Below are 15888 nucleotides of genomic sequence, written 5' to 3'. Positions count from 1 at the left end.
TGTAAATAAAAGATATTTGACAATGTGTGAAAATAATGACTTCAGGGTTTTCAGACCTCTTCCTCTTTTGGAGAAGTAAGGCTTTGCATTTTGGATCCTTTTTCAGGAAGTCTTTTAAAGTTTCCCTGTCTCATAAAGTGACACTTTTTGATCACCACGTATAAAAATAATGTTTAAAACTTTAATACTTGGAATCTTTTCAGGACTTTGCTACATTCATTTCATTCCTGGCAACAAATATATCCCCAATGCTGATAAACTAGAAAAACTGTACATATATAGTGACACTGTGGTGAGACAGTAATTAATGAATAATTGCTGGATTACCTGTGCAATATCTTGGTCCACACTGTTTCTTCTGTGTCATCACTCAGTAGCAGACATTTCATTTGCAGAAGTCAGAGTTGAAATGCTTGGGTAGTGTTCAGTGCCTCTCTGCTGTATAAGGGAACTGAAATGTGTTCCGTAAGATCAGCAGGGCTTGTAGGGAGGAAAGGAGAGTGAGTTGTAGGAAGGCTGCTGCGGTGGCAAGGCTGAGTGCTGCTGGTTGAATGCAGGGTGAGGATCTCAGCTGCTTGAGGGTCTCAGGAGAGCCGGGGCTAGACAATGGCCAAGCTGGAGCTGTCCTCGGCAGTGCTCCGGTTAACAGCTGGGAATGTTGTTCCAGTATATTCCACTGTGTAGTAGTACAGGCTGTTCTGAAACCTCATGGCTAATACCAGGTTTGTATCTGTGTTGCTGTAGCCTTTCTTGGAGAGATATAATCAGTAAGGAACAACCTCGAGGAGACTTATGGCTCTTGCTGCTGTGCATTTTTTACGGAAGATCCCAAGTGCTATGTCCCTGCGGGCTCCCCTGAGAAGATCTCTCCAACTTTGCAACTGGTGCTACCCTGTTCGTGCCTCTTTGAGTTATGAAGCCATGAAACAACAGTACAGGCTAGAGGTGCCAGAGTACTTCAACTTTGCAAGAGATGTGCTGGACAGATGGACCGAAGTGGAAAAGGTAACAATTACTTGGCTTCTCTGATGCTGAAGTATTTAAATGCTGGTAATTAATGCTGAGTATCTGACAAATCTAATAACCAAGACACTGGGGTTATGTTCTAGTTAAAATCTGGTGATCATCTCATACAGTTTGAATCCACCTATTCCAAATGTGAAATCTTTTGCATCAAGGACTTAGAATCTACAAAACTGAACAACTTCAAACCCCAGATCAGACATAAGCTCTACACAAGAAAAGGGAATATATTAAAAAACAATACATGAAGTATATACAAGTCTGTCACCTTCCTTACAACGTAAGTCTGGTCTCTATGGTGGGACTGGTTTTTCAGGCTCGAGCTGTTCCTGATGAGGAGCTGAACACAGTTAAGTCCAGCCTAGCTGCAAGAACAGAGCAGAGGTATCGCCTGTCTGACATGGTTTCTTTTGCAGGAAGAGCAAGTTCTGGCAGGTTGTAAACAGAGTAAGGAACAGCCTCTGGAGAAGAGGTTTTGCCCTCTGAAGTCCACAGATAAAATCACCTCTGCTGAAAATGAACCTTAGTGTTATTCTGCCTTCAGATAGATAGTAAAGTGTCATACTCTTGCTGCCCCAGTGAATTTTTTGCTCAGGAGGTGACTTGCTACGCTGCTACTGCTAAATGTATTGGCTCCCTTTAAAGCACAGGGTAAGCATATGTTTCCAATCACTTCACACATCAGTTAGGTGAGACATTGATTAAAGGTCACGCTTGTGCGAACCTATGCTCAACCTAGGCCCAATTCCAGATGAAGTTAAAAATGAGCTCTGAGTGCTCAGAAGACTCCGGGTCATGGCTCAGGACACTCTGGGACTTGGCCCAGAGGTACTCAGATTCATCAGCCGCTTTGTTGGCGTAACTTGAACCAAAAAATGCTTCTCTGTGCTGATTACTGTGCAGCATCTTCAGAGCATGAGATGAAGAAATTGGGAAAGGAATACAAGTTTAATTTCCTCAGTGACATTTATAGGCTGTTCTTTCTAAGGGAGAGTTCTCTGCCTCATTTGGAATCAGTGGCAAATTTCTCTTTCATCCCCAGGTTTCTCCAGCACTAAATAAATGATCAGTGCTTTTCTTCCTCATCTAAAACAAAGCATTTGTACTGTACTCTGTTGTTCTGTAGGAGGGAAAAAAGTCTAAAAACCCTGCATTATGGTGGGTAGATGGTACTGGAGAAGAAGTGAGGTGGAGCTTTGAGGAGCTGGGGATGTTGTCCAGAAAAGTGGCAAATGTACTGTCCGATGCCTGTGGTCTGCAACAGGGAGACAGAGTTATTCTGATTCTGCCCCGGATCCCGCAGTGGTGGCTGGTGAATGTGGCTTGTATGAGAACAGGTTAGTAGAAGCACAGAAATGGCATAAAGGTAAAGACACTGTGACCAGTCGTTGCTATTTAATGCACTCAGAACTACCAACGTGCTGATGAGGATGAACTAGTATCATGCTGGTCAAAACCATTCTTCATGGTGCTTTTAGCACTTCTCTGCACACTTTAGCCATTAAGGAAACCTTGTGAGTCTGTGCACCTGTGTCATTCTTCTCTTTCCAGTGCTTGTGACACGTCGTAAATGTGCTCTTTTGCTAACTTGCAGTGAAATTAGCCCACACTTGACGAAGTGTTTCACGTTGTTTCCCTGTGGGATCTGTTAAATCCTCAGCTTCTCAGTATTTACAACCCAGAATGTGCTGGTGCTTCACAATCACTGGCAGTATACCTTGTGACTATGTGAATATGTTTAGCTTGCCTATGTTTGCCATTAAAGAGGTCCAGAGAGATGGCATGTTCCAAGGACAGTGGTTTTAGAACAAAGAAAGTTATTTTGTTGATTTCTTTTACCGTCCCATGTTCAGTATAGTATTTGCTAGCTTGTGCTAATCCTCACGTAGCATATAATCAGTGAAGGAAATCAGTATGTTTACCGTAGGGCCAAATGCAGCTCTATCCCCATCAAAAGAACAAAATAAGCTGAATTCTGCTTGTAGCTGCAGGTGTTATTCTTAAATCTTGAGACTGTTTTTTCATTCCCTTTAGGAACTGTCTTGATTCCTGGCACACAGCAGTTGACAGCAAAGGATATTCTTCATCGACTACAGAAATCCAAGGCAAAGTGTATCATCACTGATGATTCTGTGGCACCAGCTGTAGACTCGGTTGAGGCTGAATGCCAGTCTCTGAAATACAAGTTGCTTGTGTCAGAGGGCCGCAGAAAAGGATGGCTGAGCTTTAAAGATCTCCTGAAGTGAGTAAACACCGCCGTGAAAGCACCACAGCAATGGTGAAAGAAAAGCGCAGTGCTTTGTTTTGAAAATGAAATGTTAGCACACACCAGTATATTTTCACCCTCTTAGGGCTACGCAGTGGAAAAATATCAGTGTTTATGACACTTTTGATTGCTGCAGTTATTTTGGTTAAGTATTTTCATACATGTGTAAGTCACACTTTCAAATCGCTCTTATTCATTATTGTGCTTATTTTAAGAAATGCTCCCTCTGATCACCACTGTGTGACCACAAAGTGCCAAGATCCAATGGCCATCTATTTTACCAGTGGAACTACAGGATCTCCAAAAATGACTGAACATTCGCACAGCAGCTATGGTATTGGCCTCACAGTAAGTGGAAGGTACAGATAGCACTTTAAATCAGGCATATTTCTGTAACTGGTCATGTAGCGGAAGAAAGAGAAACACAGGATTTTTACCAGAAGCTTTTGTTTCAGTAGTTCAAAAACCAGCAGTTCTTCTACATCTCAAAAAGTGGGGTTTGTTTTTGTGTTTGTTTTTTTTTTTTCCATAAAAGGGCAGTTTGAGTCCAGCTGCCGTAGTTTGTAGAGAATGTAGCAGTTGTATAGGCACTAATGTCTTCCTAATGTTTTCTTTAATTTTTGGTAAATTCTTCATTCTATATAGTTAATAGATTGTCCATGAACTTATTAAGTTTATGAAGCCTGTACCGTGAAAGGGAAAAAGCAAGGGGCTGCTAGGCTTCTGAATTCATGTATGTCTGGATTAGACACTGCTCCTGCAGGAACAAAATGCTGGTAGTTCAGAATCTTTTAAATTTTTAAAGCAGTGTTGTTTATAAAATTGATTAACAGGCAAAGAATAACAAATCAGAATATACCAAACCAGAAGTCAGTAAATAAAAAAAATTCTCCTAATTAAAAATCAGTTCAATAAAAACCCAGCAATCTCATACATATTCCTACAACACCATGTCCTGAGGTGGTATTAGCTTGTCCGTCAGCATCATTTTTCCCTTAGAAAAATGCAACATCTTGACGACATCCCGTCTAAGCTGTGACTTACTCCTGCTCAGAAATTTAGCCTTTTCTAATTGCAGTTTACCCAAGACAGCCAGTGATGGATTTGCTTCGCTGGCACATCTCTTGCTGATATTTTCATACTTGCCTTATTCTTGCCAAATAGAGCCTGTGGACCGTTTCTTTGTGTTACCAGGTACTGGCTGGACTTGACTTCCTCGGATATATTTTGGAATACCTCAGACACGGGCTGGGCAAAGTCAGCCTGGAGCAGCGTTTTTTCACCCTGGATTCAAGGGGCATGTGTGTTTGTACATAAGATGCCACAGTTCAACCCAAGCATTGTCTTTGAGGTAAGTGAGGAAAGCCCAGCAGCAAACAGCACTATTCTCTCTGGCCTCCTCTCTTTGGTCTTGCCCAGGTTTTCATTTGCCCTACACAGGGGCAGCTCAGTTATAACTTTCACCAGGTGGTCATCCCAGTTATTTAAGTAGTGAGTGCTGCGTGTATGTACCCCCAAACAAGAGCACATTTGATATCCAAAAGCTTTCATTATATAGTCTGCTCTGAGTTTGACTACACAAACCTGCAGATATCCATTATTACTCCTAAAAGTGAAGTACACAAGAAGTTGTTTGGGGATTTATGGAGCACTTCAGTGGTGTAATTAAAATAAGTGACTGTATTGGGTCAGGCTGAGGTGGAGTCAATCTTCCCACAGCAGCTCTCTCAGTGCTGATTGTTTGGGGTTTTTTTCCGTGGAGGGGTAGGTAGAAGGGTGTTGATAGCACCCCAGGGTTTTGGCTACTGCTGAGCAGGGCTCACACAGCATCAAGGCTGTGGTTTTCCAACGTTTACCCCAACAGTAGGCTGGGGGTGGGCAACATCTTGGGAGGGGACACAGCCGGGCCAGCTGACCCAAACAGACCACAGGGGTATTCCATACCATATGACGTCAGCTCAGACATAAAAGTGAGAAGGAAGAGGGAAGCGGGGGGGCATTCGCTGTTTTGTGTTTGTCCTCCGGAGCAACCGCTACGCGTACTGGAGCCCTGCTTCCTGCAAAAGCGGCCGCACATTGCCTGCTGATAGGAAGTAGAGAATAATCTTTGTTTTGCTTTGCTTCCGCGGGCAGTATTTGCTATTGCTTTGTTAAACTGCTTTTTTATCTTAACCCACGGGCCTCTTTTTACATCTTCCCTCTCCCCTGTCCATCTAAAAGGGGAGTGATAGAGCAGCTTTGGTGAGCTCCTGGCCTCTGGCCAGGGCCAAACCACCACAGTGACAACAACAGGTGAATGAGAATTTCAGTTGCCTCCAACAAGGAGTGAAAGAGCAAGGTTGAACTTCTTTATTCTCTGACGTCCTTCACACACAATTCTTCATCATTTGAAAAAGACTACTATGTTTCATTTTCCATGGAATGACTTTATTGTCCTATCTGTGTTCATTAGATGGCTGGAAATTGCTAGTTAATATTGGGGTATGTTAAAGAATACTGTCAGTTGTAATACTTGCAGAGCATCTCAGAAAGTAGTCCTATGGTTTCACTTGTTTTCTACTTAAACTGCAATTATGAAGAAATTCTGCAAAAGAAACTTTGGTGTATTGAACTAACTGTACAATGTTGTACTTCTGTTTTGAAGAAGAAACTAAATGTAACTGCTGCGTGTTGGTGTCAGCAAGTACAGAGCTAACTGCTTTTAGGACACGATGTTTTGTTCATGTGTTTCATAAGCTGGATGCAGAGATCATTGTATTATCTCTTATAATGAAGATGACAGCTCACAGGTTTTGGTATATTGGCAACGTTTATTTTTTTTCCTCAAAATTCTCTAGAGTCTATCAAGATTTCCCATAACCGTCTTCTGTGCTCCTCCGACTGCCTATCGAATGTTTGTGCAACATAAAGTGTCCAGGTAAACAAAAGCAGAGTAGCCCTGTTGGCATGTTTGACCAAAACAGTAGACCATCTCACCTTGATTTTATTTCAGATTTACAGTGGCATAACAGCAAACACAGCTCGTGTATTTCTCAACATTTTGAATCTAAAGTGTTAGGAACAAAGCCAGAATAAACATTTAGGGATAGCTTAACCATCTCAGACTTCTTAAATTACTGTGAGTTTGCAGAAAACTTTCAAAAGCAGTTTACTGAGGATGTAATAGGATACTCATGCTATAATGATTAATGTATCTCCAGAAGTGCTTTTATAATCACATGCACTTCCAGTTGTTTTCCCATTTGTTCCTCCAATACTACAAGAAGTGTGTGCGTGGGGACAGCCTGGTGAAATGTACGAAAGACCTTGGCCTCATTTAGCAATTCTGTGAGTTTTTATTGTCATTAAGGTTGAAAATCGTTGCTCTTCAGTCAGACCTCAGTTCAGATCCTAGGGTTAGAAACAGTATATTGACCATTAGATTTTCTAAAATAAAACAGAATTAAACCAGCATGTTTTTCTTTATTTGCATTTTTTCCAGATTTGTTTTTGTTTAATGCTACTTAGTTCAAATGGAATGAACAGGACCCAGTAAAAATTTGGCGTTTATGAAGAAAGGACCCCAGAATACAAGAATACAGTGAATGGGACATAGCAGATAGTTGACTGCCAATTATTTGTTTTCTCTTTTCCCTCTAAGCTATACATTCAAAAGTCTGCGGCACTGTGTGAGTGCTGGGGAGCCAATCAACCCTGACATAATGGAAGAATGGAAAGCACAGACTGGGCTGGATATTCACGAAGGCTATGGACAGACAGAAACAGTAGGTTCTGCTTTACAAATGTAAAAATGTATGTTTTACAGATACAGCAATAAATCCCATTCAGGTGGCCCAAAAAAAGTAATTGAAATGATTATTCACAGTAGTGACTCTTAGGGGAAAAGTCAATTGCAATGAGGAGGACCTGAAAAATGTAGGTTTTGTAAGTCATAAAACAATCATAACAGCTTCACCCCAAATCCAGGGACTGTTTTTCATTCATGGGGGGTTTGGATTGGGAACTAAGGCAAAAGGGATATGGTCCTCATTACTGCATTCCAAATTTTCATTTAGAATCTCTCTTTAGAGCACTTACTAACAATGTTTGGAGCTGTGGGCATGATTCTGAGGGCATAGTTTATTTCTAAAAGTCTAATCATTGGATGTATTATTATAATGAAGACAATTAGGATTTCTTATAGAAATACAGAGTATTAGCTGAGTATTTTAAACCTAAGCTAAAGACTGTATATACAAACCACAGTTTTACTGAAAATAAAGAAACCGCCAACCAGAATAATCCCCACCAAACTCAACAACGCTCATTACAGGTGCTGATCTGTGGAAATTTTAAGGGAATGAAAATCAAGCCTGGCTCTATGGGAAAGCCGTCTCCAGAGTATGACGTCAAGGTACAAGACCTCGGGTGGCTCAGTCTCTCTTGCACCATCATTTTCCATTAGAGGTTTGAAAGCTCTAGTGTGGAGTTGTACCATGTACCATCATGCAGCAGTGAGTGAAAGAGCAAAGAACTGCATATTATTGCCCTAAACTGAGTGTGCAGAATAAGCAATTAAACTTCCCTGTTCCATCATCCTCACCAACACAGGTGACAACCCACTGCTAAGTGACAGCTGGGTATCAAACTTCAAGGCGATGATAGAGATTAAATGGCTGAGTTAAGGAGAGTGGGAGCCACAGTTACCTGGTGAAATGCTGCAGCAGATTCTAGCACCAGATTAATTTGCAACATGGGTTAAGGTTTTTTGGTATCTTTCTTCCAGTTCTTAAATATTCCTACCCCTTTAGTAAGTAAGAGCCCCGTGGAGGATCCTAACCTCATGGCCTGTTTGCACAGTACTTGGTTTTCCTCAGATACAGTGGATTAGTAATAATCAGTTGTCAGAGCAAGACCCCCCGCTACTGCTCCAAATCATTTCCCAACTAAAAAAATACTTTATGTATTTTAAATGTGCACCAAGATCCTTTGATTTTAACTTAATGCTTTTTAATTTGGCTCCAACATAATAAAATGGTGTTTTGTTTATTTTTAGATTATAGATGAAAACAGCAATATTCTGCCTCCTGGACAAGAAGGAGATATTGCCATCAGAGTAAAACCTACAAGATCCCTTTTTCTTTTTACTTGCTATGCTGTAAGAGTACTTCTACAGTTAAAGTAGATATGCTGTTAAATCTCTGTCACAAGGAATATGATGCCCAATTTCATTTACTTATATTCTGCTTGCTGGTCTGAAAACCTAGGGGGAGGAAAGAGGGATTTCAGGTTTTTTTTTCCTGCAAATACTTGGGCTTCTTATACAAACAAACAGTTATGTGTTGGATGAGATTATCTTGCCTAGAAAGTCAAAACTCACTTTCCTTTGATTGTTATTTCCTTAATAAAAAAGGGAAATGATTGATGGACCTCCTAAACCCAAAATACTCTTTGGCTTAAGGGCTAGAGCCCCTATCTGAAAAGCAGGACACTATTCAAGCGCCCCCCTCCAGATTTGGAATGTTTCATGCATGGCAACATCTTTCATTTTTTTCCACATTGGTTGGAATATTCAACCAGTAAGACATGCCTAGTGCTTTCAGTTCTGACACCAGGAAACCTTGTTTAATTTAATGGATAGTATCAGCCTACAGTCAGGTCTTTCGAGCAGTACTGAGCATGCGGGGAAAGGGACGCCGTGCATAGAAAAATCCTTGCAGAAGTCAGTTGCATTTGCTGTAGGAGTGCTCATGAATTACGCTATGCTGAGCCAAAACTTTCCTGGGGTGAAAAAAAAAAAAAATTAACTTTGTATCTAGTTTTGTAGCTTAGTAATGGTGAATTAATAATTCTCTGTCACATGAATCTGATGCACATGGCCACAATATCGACCAGTATGAAAAGCTGTAATTTTTGAATATTTGACTGTACCATAACTTATTTGCTAAATATTTTAGAATGAAATTTCATGTATTTTTAAGGTAGTTTTCTTGTAAAATGCAATTTAATATTTCCTAGGATGATCCAGAGAAAACGGCGGCAACAATACGTGGGGATTTTTATGTCACTGGAGACAGGGGGATTATGGATGAGGATGGATACTTCTGGTTTGTTGGAAGAGCTGATGATGTCATTAATTCTGCTGGGTAATTTAAAACTGATTAACACAACTCATTAAACTTGAATAAGACAGATGTTCAGATGTGAAGTTGTGTTTATGTGTTATCAAATACAACTAAAACCCTTTCCTCCATTTTAAAGATACCGTATTGGACCATTTGAAGTAGAAAGTGCCCTGGTAGAGCATCCTGCAGTGATAGAATCAGCAGTTGTCAGCAGTCCAGACCCCGTCAGAGGAGAGGTAAACAAGTTAAGCTTATAAATTTAAGTAGATTTGGCAACTTCCAAGGGATTTGTCTATCCAGGGGCTATTTTTTTTCTCTTTTAAATTAAACTAAATTAATTCAAGTTGGCATTTCTACTTTATCAGGCACCAGAAAATCCACATGGGAAAACACTGACTGAGGCAACTGCTCCACATCCAGTATAACAAAAGCTTTGAAGCTTTCCCTGTCACTCAAATACTTCCAGGTTTTGGACTTTATTAAAGGCGTTGGCAAAGCTTTCTTTATCTGCCCTTTACATTGCTCTGCAGTTTGTCAGCAAATGTTTGGTTAAAGTTTCAGATCTTACTGTCGTGTAATGTTGTTTTGTTGCCATTTAAACCATTGCTGCCTTCATTTCTTTAGGTAGTGAAAGCCTTTGTTGTTTTAACATCTGAGTATGCTTCACACGATCCGGAAAAAATGATGAAAGAGCTACAGGACCATGTTAAGAAAGTTACTGCTCCGTACAAATATCCTAGGAAGGTGAGTCCTCAAATACCCCAGTAACTTTCACTACACTAAGACAGTGGTTGTTAACTATTGTGTGGCTTATAATACTATGATGCTGAGGTTAGGTAAAAATTTAGGTAAACTCTTATTTTGTATTGCTATTTCCTTCCTTCTCAATAGATGGAGTTTGTTCAACAGCTGCCAAAAACTATTAGTGGGAAGATCAGAAGAAATGAACTGCGCCAGAAGGAGTGGAGAAAAGATTAGAAGTACCTGTTGCTTTTCATAGGATTCTTTAGAAAGTGAGATAGTGCAGATTTACCCAGTAACGTAGAATAAAAGACATTATCCTGTCATTCCTAGTTTAGGTTTGAACAAATTCTTAGCTGATTTCTTAGGTGCTACACTAATAGTACAACAGCAGGCAGACTGATACAAATGAAATGGGAAGATCGTGTAGTCAGGAGCTCAACAGGTGATGTGTGTTAAACAAAGTATTTAATAAAGTGTCACTAGCATTTTATCTTTATTGTTACTTAATTTAAAGGATTAAAAAATCAGTAAGAGTTTAAAAGAACATTATTGCTTCAAGAATAACTTTAGAGAAGTGCGACGACTTCTAAATACATTTTAAAAAGTCATTTATAATCCTTACTAATATATTTAGAGGAAGAAAGTGCAGATAAAATATGTATTATTAAAATGTTGTTCAAGAACTGGACTCATAAAGAATTTACCTGATAAGACAAATTTAGAATTTGTCACAACAGCTGATCGTACTGTAATTTTAGCACTTAATTTTATCTGTTCTCTCACACTTCATTAACGAGATACTTCATGATATATTGTTATTTTTGTATGCTTGAGCAGTGTCCAAGTGGTGTCACTGTAATTTTTGTCCCATTCTCAGAATATATATCTGACATCATTTGACTGTCATCATTTGATCTATTTATGAAGTTTAAGATTTGCACCAAAAAAAATCATCAGTTTTTCAAGTTCTCATAGAGGGTCTAAGACACAAATATTTTTTGTTGGAAGAATTTCCCGAATTACTCATGCGAGTTCCAAGAGAGGTCAAAGCATCTGCATTCCGGGTGAGACCATGAGATTTCTCTTTCAGAAGCACATGTTCCCACTTGAAGTATCCACAGCCTTTCTTACTACCTTCGTGCTTGCCAACAGGACAACAAAAAAATCCTTTGCCATGATTTGGGCCAGCATTTGAAACGTACAGTTTTTTAGCTCTTCGGCCGCAGTTACACAGAGGGGGAGTTGGTTTTCCATTTTTCACAGCTCTTACAGACTCATTCAAATTGACTGTGGAGTTAAGAATGGCAGGAGACACTCTGGGCAAAGTTGAAGTTCTTGAAGGTCTGGAATGTTCCAAAGATGCAGCTTTCTCTTGATATATGGCAAAAGACTGCTTTTTTGCTGGTGGGCACGGTTTCGGACTAGTTGGCTTTCTTTTAGGAACCTCTGAAGGAGTAGAATAATTTCCTTTTAATGCTGATTGTGCTGAAAAAGCATTTACCTTTGCAGATGGCAACTTGAAAGCTGAAAAATTTGTAGTCTGTCTTTGTCCTGTTCCTACGTTATAGATAGTAGTATCAGGACTTTTGTAAACGATAGATTTCAGAGGCTTCACGGGTACTACAGTTTTCTCCAAACTTTGATTATCTGAACTCAGCGCAGGCAGTTGTTTCGAAATTGTTTTCTCTTCAAGCACTGTTAAAAAATCTGTACTCAAGTCATCTTTGAGTTGAACACAGTCTGAATTTTGTTCGTATTGAGATTCTGGTATTAAAGCGACATCCTCCCAGTCAGTCAGCAGAGATAAGCAATCAGAACTCGTACTGACATCCTCACTGGAGACGTTAACTGAGGAGATGGTTGTTGAGACGAGCACCAGCTCGGATCCATGTCCCGGAGGGCAGTGCCTGGCTGTACTCAGAGCTGGCCTGTTGGTCAACGCTTGCCGAAAGCCTGTTAACAGAGTACCAGGAGATTGCTGTGGCTGCTCAAGAGGAACAGAAAATCTGTTAGTAGATGCTGTTGAAGAGCTTTGGGATTGAGCACGTAACTCAGTCCTGGAGCTGCTGTTTGGTACAGTGCATACACCTGCAGAGTGATCAGTGCAAGTGGTCTGTTGTTCTTCAGTTTGTACATTAGGATTTATCTTAATTCCAGCAATACAGTTCTGTTTCTTCTCAGCCAGAGAGTTTGTTTCGTAAGTTCCATCTCTAGATGCTTCAGGTCTGCTCTTACTTCCCAGTGGAGTCTTGTCAGTGAAGTCTGTAGTCAGTGTTCTGGAAACAAAATCATTCTTTGGATGTGCCTAGGGAGTCCGTACAAAAAAGATTTTGGAAAGCGAATATCCAGAACCAATGCACAAAATTAATAAGTGTACCAGCCTAGGGATGTTCTGTTCAACTCATAATCAAGATGCTTGGTCTGCTATTTGAATAGCTCAGTGTTCTGGAAACAAAATCATTCTTTGGATGTGCCTAGGGAGTCCGTACAAAAAAGATTTTGGAAAGCGAATATCCAGAACCAATGCACAAAATTAATAAGTGTACCAGCCTAGGGATGTTCTGTTCAACTCATAATCAAGATGCTTGGTTTGCTATTTGAATAGCTCACCTTTCACCTGTATTCCAGGCTACAAAGCAATTGGAAAGGAACTTGGGAAGTAGTTACTGACCTTATCCAAAGATTTAGTAACCCTCAGCACACATCCATCACAGATCAGCCTCCAAGCAAGCCGGGCAGTATTTCGAGAATCATCCAGCCCTTCAAAAGTATGGTTGTATTAATGTCTTCTTTTTAAACTACTACTGAGGATAGTTCTTTTTAAAGGAAAAATGTAATCAAGGTAAACGTTACACAAGTGACAGGGATTCATAGAACTCTGGCACACAGTTACCTGGTTAAAAAAAGGGAAGCGGAAGTGAAAAAACTCCCTGTGTTGAAACATCTGAAGGACCAAGCCATAAAGCTGAATATATATCCACAATTTTAAAAATCCTTTCTATCTTTTATTAATCATGTAAAAAAAAAAAATCATGCTGGTATTCTCTTACACTAACACACTGTCCAGAGCTATTGGGTAAAGTGAAGTTTCCTTATCCTTCCTCTGTCTCTTTAATTTTGCACTCTGGCAACTCAGAAATTGATGTTGAATATGCACTCAATATTTCTGAGGAATTTCAAAAATAAACCAGGAGGCTAGAAATAACAAACTCTGAAGCATCTAACCTTTCTTGTTTTGATGTTTTTATTACACAGAATATTGCATAACTGTGAAGCAAAAGTTACTGTTTCAAGCAATGACTAGCTGTTACTAGCTGCTTTAGTTTAGCTAACTAAAGCTACATAGTAGTTATTTAGCTTTATTCTATATATATATATATACTAAAATGAGGATTATCATATCATACTTACCAGAATGTTCACGTCCCTCAAAAGCTATCCCCAAATCCTGCAAAGCACCATTTAGCCCTTTAGGCTTCCTATTATAGAAGACCTAAGAAAAAAAAAATAGGTGCTTAACATAAAACATTTCAAAACCTCTTTGTAGCGAAGTAAAAACCATTTCAGAAATATCACCTTATGAATAATGAATCTCACCAGGCAATTGTGTAAGTGAGGTGTCTTCATATTACAGTCAGGATAAATAAGCATAAGACTGTAAGTGACTTATCCTGTAACAAATGGGAATGGAAAGAACCATGAATCCCTTCTCTCAGTCCCTACTCCCTTCTGTCCTAGCTCTGGAGTCAGTCATTTGCAGTTCATGGCGTACATTGATGAAGGCCTTAACAGAGCAGGATTGAAGAACGCAACTATGAACAGTATCTTGAGATGTTTAAACTGTTGCAAATTGCAAAGACAATGTTGGTGTAGGTGCAAATTCTTTTTAAATGAGGACAAGCGAGTATTGCTACTCACTCCCAGTATCTCATTTGATCACGGGAAAGGGGGGAATAGTCAAACTCTTTATCTTTAGAGACCTAATTCTGCTACCTAGGCTGAGAGCCTAAACTCCAGGCGTCAGGACAGGTGGACTCCTCAATCACCCTCTGAAACTTCCTTTGACTAGAAGGGAAAGGTGCTCTTAGCCCCCCAGGTTAGAACTCGGTAGCAGTGCAGACCATATAATAATAAAATTACATCAGTTTTTTCAGTATGATTCATCTTATTCTGAATATATTTTCTGGTCCATGCGCAGTTCACATTGCTAGACCTTTAAGTACCTCTGAAGAGATGATGATTATTTTCCATACAACAAAGCAAAGCAGCAATAAAAGCACACAAAACAAGGGAAGTTAGGAAGCGAGCAGAGCAAAAGATCTCAGGAAAGGAAGAGCAGCTCAAAAAATTCTCCTGGGATTATAATTCGTTTATCTAACAATAACAGCAGGTTGTTCTCCTAGCATCAAGATTTTTGTTACAATTCACACAGTTCTAGGGCGTGCAGTTTGTTACTGAGTGACAGGAAAGAAAACAAGTGGGTTACTCTAATCACTGGAATATACAGTATTGGCTTGTAGCCTCAGATACAACTGCCTTTGAGATGATAATAAGCGTATAAATATTCCAGTCTATCGATCTTCTCACCCTGTATGTTGCTTTGAGGTCAATCCAGGAATTTAAAATGTCAGGTTTTCGCAGCTGCTTCCTCTTACACTCGTAGTGCAAACACACACCCAGGTCCCAGTCTGCACAGGAAAAAAACCAAAAAACCAGCACAAATAATCCATCAGTAAAGAACTGTTCTAAAATCTATATGACTTAAAATCTACGTAAAGGGACACAAAATCTACATACTAGTAGCATCCTGTACCGCTGGACAGGAAGCAGCGGGGTTGCTGCACTGGGACATCAGGGTAAGGGAGTGCCTGTTGTTAGTAAAGAACGACTTCAGAGGGGTAAAGAGCTCAAAGACCTCTTTAAATCACTGAGACACATTAAGAATAGTGACACGGTTCTTGCAATGCGGAAAAATGTAACTGTCAGACAGGGGAGACAAAGATGCAGTGAACACATCAGGATTCAATGGATTTCCTATCTTCAGTCTTATCCCAATAATGCATATCTTTAGTAGTGAGTAACAGGGTTTTGGTTCCCTAGAAGTGAAGAAGGAATCTCACTAGCACCACCAAATGTTAATTTTTTATGTGTATTTCTCTGCAGAAAAAAGAAATGAAAATTTTATCTACCTGTCCAAGTAACAAAGGTACATGCTTTTGCTTCTGACGTTGAATTGCTTGGCATATCTGTGTTGAATACAATTTTCTTCTCCTTTTGTATCTTTCGAATCCATTTCAGAAACAGTGATAAACAAATATTTAGAGGGACCCCTTCATCAACTTGATTCTTTATGAAACAGAATAATAAGTATGTATGTGTTAGTATGCCACAAAATCAATGTGAAGTTTATTTCTTTTTAGCCCTTTAAAGGCCTCTTTACACAAAAGAGTAAATTGAATCATATTGGGGTAAAATAATGCTACACAGCAGTTATACCTGTGTTATGCCAGTTAGTTCTGTGCAGAATTCCGAGAGAATAGGATGCTCCTGGGGCTGGACATACGTGTGGAACTCGGACTCGATCTCTCCGGTCGCAGCGTTGAGCAGGACCGCTGGGAACTCCACTGGGAGAGGAAAACGGACAAAACCCCCCAAAACACAAACCGGGGACGGTTAACGCCGGTCACGAAACTCGCTCCGCGGGTTTAGAGCGGTGCCGAAATGCCAGGAATTGGAAGGAACGGAACGCAC

General features: G+C 40.0%; 2 protein-coding genes across 2 annotated transcripts; one reads left to right on the top strand and one right to left on the bottom strand.

Moving 5' to 3' along the window:
* Positions 1–792: 792 nt before the first annotated feature.
* On the top strand, positions 793–10371 carry LOC104267853 (acyl-coenzyme A synthetase ACSM3, mitochondrial-like). The gene is made up of 13 exons (XM_009870100.1): positions 793–1005; positions 2150–2360; positions 3058–3265; positions 3505–3648; positions 4484–4640; positions 6127–6206; positions 6930–7053; positions 7602–7682; positions 8325–8426; positions 9287–9414; positions 9530–9629; positions 10018–10137; positions 10285–10371. The coding sequence occupies exons 1-13, from the start codon at positions 793–795 to the stop codon at positions 10369–10371; spliced, it is 1755 nt and encodes a 584-aa protein (XP_009868402.1).
* A 727-nt stretch (positions 10372–11098) lies between these two features.
* On the bottom strand, positions 11099–15761 carry ERI2 (ERI1 exoribonuclease family member 2; the record flags this gene model as incomplete). The annotated part of the gene is made up of 6 exons (XM_009870111.1): positions 11099–12090; positions 12805–12897; positions 13549–13630; positions 14725–14825; positions 15327–15483; positions 15634–15761. Coding segments are annotated over 6 exons (1553 nt in total), but the record flags the coding sequence as incomplete, so codon positions are not given.
* Positions 15762–15888: the final 127 nt, after the last annotated feature.

This window comes from Apaloderma vittatum, unplaced genomic scaffold, assembly GCF_000703405.1.
Source record: "Apaloderma vittatum isolate BGI_N311 unplaced genomic scaffold, ASM70340v1 scaffold14950, whole genome shotgun sequence".
In the NCBI taxonomy this organism is placed as follows: Eukaryota; Metazoa; Chordata; class Aves; order Trogoniformes; family Trogonidae; genus Apaloderma; species Apaloderma vittatum.
The sequence above is the reverse complement of the archived record's forward strand: the minus strand, read 5'-3'. Positions and strand labels throughout refer to the sequence as shown.

Coding starts and splice junctions, on each gene's coding strand:
- LOC104267853 (XM_009870100.1), top strand. CDS start 793: ATGGCTCTTGCTGCTGTGCATTTTTTACGGAAGATCCCAAGTGCTATG. Junction 7,683..8,324: donor CTCCAGAGTATGACGTCAAG/GTACAAGACCTC, acceptor GTTTATTTTTAG/ATTATAGATGAAAACAGCAA. Junction 8,427..9,286: donor TTCTTTTTACTTGCTATGCT/GTAAGAGTACTT, acceptor AATATTTCCTAG/GATGATCCAGAGAAAACGGC.